General features: G+C 34.2%; 1 protein-coding gene across 1 annotated transcript in view; it reads left to right on the top strand.

Moving 5' to 3' along the window:
• The first annotated feature begins 1,922 nt into the window (after positions 1-1,922).
• CDH12 (cadherin 12) overlaps positions 1,923-7,825 on the top strand; it is a 149,850-nt gene continuing 143,947 nt past the window's right edge. Inside the window, exon 1 of the mRNA XM_008058681.1 lies at positions 1,923-2,201. Coding sequence (XP_008056872.1) covers positions 2,165-2,201 — 37 coding nt within the window. The 5' untranslated portion in view covers positions 1,923-2,164. The remainder of the gene's footprint in view (positions 2,202-7,825) is intronic.

The raw sequence follows: 7,825 nt of genomic DNA on the forward strand, positions 1-7,825 counted from the left end.
TTGTTTGTAGTAAACCTTTATTGTCACATAGAAATAAATGTAGATACTTTGGCCACATCCAAATACAGATGACATAACCCAAAGATTGATTTTGATAATTCTGTTAACTGCTGACAAGACGTGAGATATTATCTATTAAGAATGAAAATAACATTTCATTCTTTATTGTGTTTACCTTATTATCTACATCATTCACTGGTCCTTATGATTTCTCTATGTAAAACATGCTGATGGGTGACAATTGTGTTAATATTGGGCAAAGGAAAGCACATTGAATTGAGAATGAAGGGAGTTTGTTTTTTCTACCAATTGTGATAGCATAGACCATGTAATGTGTAATTCACTTTGTATTTTCTGTTTCCCTCATCTCTGAGTTGGAGAGTAAAAAGAGATCTTTATCTTAAGTAACTTCTAGTTCAAAAGTTCTGATTTTGTGAAAGATGTGTTAATATACTATGAATATTAATACTTCCTTGCTGAATCTTCCAAAAATAGATCTGAAAATCTCATATTGACTTTGTTGGATATATATAGGGGATTGGAATATAGTATCAAATATCTCAGAAGGTATTTTCCTGAACTCAGTCTTTTCTTAGGTCTACTTTTTCTCATATGTAGGCTAATCCTAAAGGGAAAGAGACCTTATATTTAATACAGAACTATAAATTGCAATTGTGAGAGATATATATATATTTGTAAACTTAACTCAGGATAGGGCTAGTGGAGCATTCCTTTGGAAAGATATTCTAGGCATATTTACATAGTATGCATTTTGGACTTAACATCATTTATTGGAATCCTGAATATATAGTTGGCATTCTCTGAAAATATAATAGTGTTTATGTAATTTGTACAAGACTGACAACAGATATGCCAATTGTAAAGAATCTGATTTTTCTCCCCTTCAACTTGCTTCTTCCTGTTGGTAAGTTTCTCTAAATTTTGTTTTTCTTTTTTCATTGTTGTCTAAATTGCACTACTTACACATAGCATCATATACTATATCTGACAATATTCTCATGTATTAGTGCAGTTTATAAATGACTTTTATTGAGTCATTCTACTTTTGAAATCTATAGGGAATCACATTCCTGTACTTTATATACATCTCTGCTGCAGAATCTACAAATGTGGAATCACTCTGTCTCTAAAGTTGTGCTTTAATGGACATGGGGCATTAGATACAACTAGAACAATTTTTAAATTTATATTTTCATATTTATTAACAAGCAAATGCAAGTGAAGAAATATTAAACATGTAATTATTTTTTATTTTCTTCCACTGAGTTTGAATCTCAGCAGATTTCAGAATAGTAAAAACTCATAAGAAATACACCAGATGAAATCCTTTCTTAACCAAATAATTAGCCAAAAGTTAAATTGCAGCTTTTTTACTCTTCTTATTTTCCATGAAATGTTATGTTAAATAATTTTCTTTATACGCCTATAGAGTAGATGAGTGATATGAGAATTTAATTCATAAAATATTCAGTCACATGAGCAATCATAGATTAAATTTTGGTGGTGGATACTGTGCTGGGTGCTGAGACTCGGGAGGTGAGCAAGATAAATCTTAACAAAGCATAGTAGATATTTACATTCTGAAAAAAAGAAATACAGGTAAGACACATGCATATGCACAAGTGCTAGTGTTTACTACACTTGGCAAAGGGAAAAATAGGATATCCTTTTCTGGCATTAATTTATTTACATCTCAATCATTTAAACATGCTTCTCATATTTCCTGAAACATAAAGTCAAGCTTTGAGATTTACATTCTGTTTGTCAAACATAGTTGTAAGAAGAATTGTCTTTGACTACGGTTGATATTCTACCTGATTCTGTAAGCAGTAAAAGTCAAACACTGCTGGGGGGGTAACTTATATGATAAGGAAAGCAGCTCTGGCCTCTGATGCTAACACAAAGAGGGTTTTAGGTAAAGACAGCTGTTCTTCATCATCTATATGGAGAAACAGTAGTATTGCTTTTATGAATATGATTACTTCCTGCAGCAGACAGAAAGGAGAAAACACACACACAAACAAAAACCCATGTATATTTTGAGATGTCTAGAATACAAAAGAGCTGGAGAATATGCCTTCCTGATTTTCTTTGGCATTCAAGATACTGATGGCGTGGGAAGCGTGTGTTATCAAAGCTGCACATGTGTGAAAACACAGAATGGAAAGAGGCTTCTTTCGGTAAAAGATTTTGTTTCATGGTACTTCTGTGAAAGCAGCTTCAGGAGTCTAGCTTCAGAACATTTGATTGGTAATATTTTTTCTTTCACAAGATAAGCCCCACAAAGGCAATGTCTGCTTCTCTCTTTACAGGTGCAGGCAACTACAGCTTTGCTAAAACCGGCAGTGGCAGGTCAGGGAACGTGTTCAGAGACTAGGAATCCTCCTGATCTGAATTGTAATGTTCTCCCGCAGTGAGCCAGACAACATATCTCACTTCTCTCCACTTTGTTTTGCTAAATAATTATAACATTTAAAGGAAAAATAGACTTTACACCTTTTTTGGTTCAGAAATTAATGTTCAAATTCTATTTATTTAGAACGTGCTGGTAATACTTTTCTCTTTTTGAGAAAACCTGTTTACTAGATGAAATATAAAAACATTACATACATTGAGGCATATTGTGCTTACATTTTCCAAATTAAAAATATGACTAACACCTAAAATATATTAATTTTTCTATCAGATATCTATTTTTAATCAGATATGCTTTTCAAGTTTAAATACTTAATTATTGTTTAAAACTGAATTCTCTAATATGTATCTATTTGTATATGCAAGGATAAACATGCCCTTATTTATAATAGTGGAAGCATGACATCAGCCAAAGGATTATTAATAAGGGATTGACATTACAAAACTAGTGTGATAATTTCTTATTAAAAGCACATCAACAACATTTAGAAACTAAAAGGTTATCACTATATTTTTAATTTTAGAATGCAGGTTACAGTTTTTCATGAATACTATGATCTCAATTTACTTAAATCTATTAGAAATGACAATAACAATTTAAAACTTGTCAGTCACGGTGGATCTCACCTCTAATCCCAGCACTTTGTGAGGCTAAGGCAGGAGGACTGCTTGAGCCTAGTTCGAGATCAGCCTAGGCAACATATTGAGATTCCTTTTATTCCTACCAAAAAAGAAAAAAGAAAATCCAGAAATTAGCTGGGAGTTGTGGCACATGCCTGTACTCCCAGTTACTCGGGAGACTGAAGTGGAAGGATCACATGAGGTCATAAGGTTAGGGTTATGGTGAGCCATGATTATTCCACTGCATTCCAGCCTGGGCGACAGAGTGAGACCCCCACCTCAAAAACTAAATAAATAAATAAACAAAACAAAAACTCTAAAAATTACACAAATAACTTCTAGATGTGAAGGTTCTGAGTGAATTTAACCTCCTGTGAAGATATATTACTTCTGTAATTAGAGAAAATGTTGTAAATAGTTCCTAAACTGAGGAAAAATTAGAGACAGGTGCTGTCTATCTCCCAGTGTTGTTAGTGACTGTATTATAGTTATGCGTTAACAGGTGAGGAGTTTGCAATTAACTGTAATTATCTTTTTAAAGCCTGAACATTAGAAGACTCTAAGTTTCATATAAAGAAAATAACCTTTATATAATCTGGGTTTATATTGAACAAAATTATAAGAAAAAAGAAAGGAACACCTATGTCCTATTGTCCTTTCTTAGAGAGGTACACAGTGTGTAGAACTTTACATCTGGTTGTAGCTTATTGCAATCAAATCTTTTGCTGGCAAAACATTGCCCAAGACCTGGCTAAGGTAGCAGTTTTCTCACTCACCTTAATCTGTTTCTTGACCTTACACTCTGAGACTTTTTGTTTGGTTCAAGTACAGAGTAAATGGGCTCATCAGTTAGTTCCAGTGGTGGGGGGGGGGGGGACGCTGAAAGAAAGCCTGGAGCTAAGAAGGAAAAAAGACAGGATTTGGGACAATCCTTGCTTATACCATATACTCCTGGCACTGCTCGAAAGTATTTCTATTTCTAGTTATTGTACCCCATAGCATAACAAATTACCTTGGCTCTAAGTTCATATCAAAGTGCAGTCTCACACAACATGGTGGTTATTGCTGTACAACTCAGGAATTTATTTCTAGGTGCCAGGGGAGGCGGCCCAAGAAAGTACATTGTGAGAAATTGTTATATGAGGAGCTTTTGAAGAAGGGGGTGGGAGGTGGTATGTTGAATTGAAATAAGAAACCATTAAGGAGCAACATGATAGCTGATTGCCAATTTTTATTTTTTTAATTTGAAGCCTCACTCTATCGCCCAGGTTGTAGTGTAGTGGGACGTTCATGACCAGTGTAGCCTGAAACTGCTGGGTGCAGGCGATCCTTCCACTTTAGCTTCCCAGGTAACTGGAATTACAGGCATGCACCACCACGCCCAGCTCATTTTTTTAAAAAAATTATTGTAGAGACGAGGTCTCGCCGGATGCCCAGACTGGTCTCAAACCCGTATACTCAGGCAAACATCTTGCCTCAGATTCCCAAAGTGCATTTTTAAAAGTCATCATGTAAGCTATGGATTTACAGTATCTCCAGAGGACAGAGAGGGGATACCTGGGTGAAAAATAACACAAATAGTCAGATTTTAACTGTGGGAGGAAGAACTTTCTAACAACCTGAAGTGTCTCAAGTCATCATTAATGTTCATGCAGAGACAGAATTACTTTCTCCTTCATCTACTTTCTTCTTCATCTACTTTCTTATTAAATTTATCATAACCTTTATATTTTGGTTATATATCTTAATTTTTGTTCATCTCTATCAAGTAAATCATATACATCTTGTTTAAATGTATTGTCAATCATACCAAGTAGCATCTGAAAACAACATTTTTTAAGATAGAAAGTGGGTAAATGAAGAAATTTTATAAAATTATCATCAGGGAGATATTTTAAAGTGGACAGAAAAAGATAAGATGGAAATGTAAATGGAGTGTCTTCTCAGGTATTGATAAGATAAATCATAAACCAAGAGAATCTGAGAATAAGAATTTCAGAAAAAGAGAACAGAAGAGCAAATTTATGATTTTATAAATCTGAGCATATGAGCTGCAAGTTAAAGACATCATTCAGTGAATATACGTGATAACAAATGAAAAAGAACCCTCACATTAGCTATTAGAATGCCAACTATAAATAAGCTTTTCCAAAATTTCAGAAGGACAAAATTATGAAAAAAGAACAAAAAAGGTGAACAAGCACCTAAAACTACTTTAAATGGAGAATAAAAGTAACATTAAATTTCTTCAGAGCCACATAGAAGCACAGTTGCTAGAAGTCAATGGAGCAATGAGTTTTATGTTACAAAAAGATTATTAACCAATAAATTTATTTTCAGCTAAATGATCGGTATACTTCAAGAACAAATTCAAGGAAGTGCAATACAATATAGCATCCAAACACACATTTGGAAGTTATATTAGGGTCTCTTCTTTTAAAACAAGGAATAAAACCAAGAAGAGAACAGAGGTAACTACCTATCTAAGTAGTAATTATAAGAAGGAGAATGGAAGATTGTGGAAAAACTACTTGAGAAAATAGGATTTGATTGGACTGTTTTCTCAAGTAGATTTTCCACAATCTTCCATTCTCTTTCTTATAATTACTACTTTTATAGGTAGGTATCTCTGTTCTCTTCTTGGTTTTGTTCCTTGTTTTAAAGGTGGAGACCCTAGTACATTTATGCAGCCATAAAGGATAAACATGGACTTCGCAACAACTTGGGTGGATCTGGAGTCGATCATACTCAGTGATCTATCACAGAAACAAAGAACAGAGTACCATATGTTCTCACTCATAAGCAGACCTTGAACAATTATAATACTGTAAGAAAGAGATTGGCAGTAGTGGGAAACTGTCAGGGGAGGGGTGTGGGATTGGCAGTTGAGGAAAACTGCTAGAGGAGGGAGGGGCTTACCTCATCAACTAGGGTACATGCATAATCAACGTTTGTAAACCTAACCCTGAATTGTACCCCACATCTTTATAATAAAAAAAGAAATAGGACTTGATAATATACTGCTATTGTTGAGTCTTTACAAAGCACAAATAGGGTGAAAAAAAGGAGCATGATTAAGGCTATATCAAAAACCAAAAACACATAAAAAGTGAATGAATTGACTAGGCAATTACTTTAAGTCATATAAAGGTATTATTTAGTATATACATATATATGTTTATGTACTAAATTATATATATATATATATATATATATCAATGTCTAAGTCATATTAAAGTACAACTCAAATTCAGGATAATAAAATGTAAAATTATATTATCTAGGTTTGTGTTCAGGTTTGCTGTCTGCAAATTGTGTTTGTCCATATATGGTGAACTTGTATGCATCTTTTATTCAAATAGTGAACTATTTTGAAGCTAAAGGTGATGCTACCAGCTGCCCAATTCAACTTGCATACAATCATTTTTATGTAAATTAAGAGACATGTTGCATAATGTTTGAGAACAGTGGCTCAGAAATTAGACCAATTAAATCATAAACTAGTTCTATACCTCTATAAACTAGTTATAAAGTTGTATAACATTGGACAAATTACATAAAGCCTTATTGCCTTAGTTTCCTTGTCTGTAAAATGTAGATGATAGTATATTTTTCATGGTGTTGTGAGGATTAAGTTTGATGAAACTAAGAACAGAGCCTGTTCTTAGAACAGAGCCTGTTATAAGAAGTTATAAGAAGTTAAAAGGGTAGCTGCAAAAATTTAATGAATATATTTTTAAAAGAAAACCATAGAATGATGACTAATACAGCGTTTTTATTTATTTATTTATTTGAGTTGGTGCCTCACTCTGTCGCCCAAACTGGAGTGCAGTGGCCACTCCCGGCCACCGCAGCCTCGACCTGCTGGGCTCCGGCGATCCTTCCGCCTCAGCCTTCCAAGTAGCCGGAATTACAGGCATGTGCTACCATGCCCGACTGATTTTTTGATTTATTGTAGAGATGAGGTCTCGCTGCCCAGGCGGGTCTCGAACCCGCGGGCTCAGGCAATCCACTCACCTCAGCCTCCCAAAGGCACGGGATTACAGGCTGAGCCACCGAGCCCGGCTAGCATTTTTAAAAAGTTAATAAATAACTGTGGTCGTTGTACTATAAATGAAACACACAGACTCCTGACAAATTGTGAGAGAAATACAACTAATTTATTCTTGGTTCAAATAACCTGGCTGTATCTGATTAAAAACCCAATTTGAAGTACTGACATGGTAATGATAACACATCTCTTTGGTAATTTCCTCAATTGCTTCACAACATTTGTGTGTGGCTATGTGAGTGTGTGACAATAAAGCCAATTACGTATATATCACGAACACAATGACATGAGAAAAATTCAGACAAAATATGATTTCCAGTAATGGAAGAATCAGCATGATGCATCAGTGTTTAATTTATTATGTCATGAACAAAGAAAAGCACCAATAATAACTGTCTGGTGCTGACAATGTAATACTGAAATCTGAATATTGCTTCTTAAATATTGGCCATATTGTACGATATACTTTATAAATGTTGCTTTGTAATCTAGTTTTGGTTTTAGTAAAACACCTATTATTTATCTTAAATTTCCAATCAGTAAATCAAAAAATATCAAAATGCTCTAAAAAATCAAGTTGCAGATTTAAAATCAATTTCCCCTCACTTCTGCTGAGTGATAGCACATGGACTAAAAGGGTGCTAGAATTTTTTTTTTTTTATTTTTGAGTTGGAGTCTCACTCTGTCACCCAGACTGGAATGCAGTGGCCACTCCTG

The sequence above is a fragment of the Carlito syrichta genome, unplaced genomic scaffold (assembly GCF_000164805.1).
Source record: "Carlito syrichta isolate Samal-C Ts95f unplaced genomic scaffold, Tarsius_syrichta-2.0.1 Scaffold303579, whole genome shotgun sequence".
In the NCBI taxonomy this organism is placed as follows: Eukaryota; Metazoa; Chordata; class Mammalia; order Primates; family Tarsiidae; genus Carlito; species Carlito syrichta.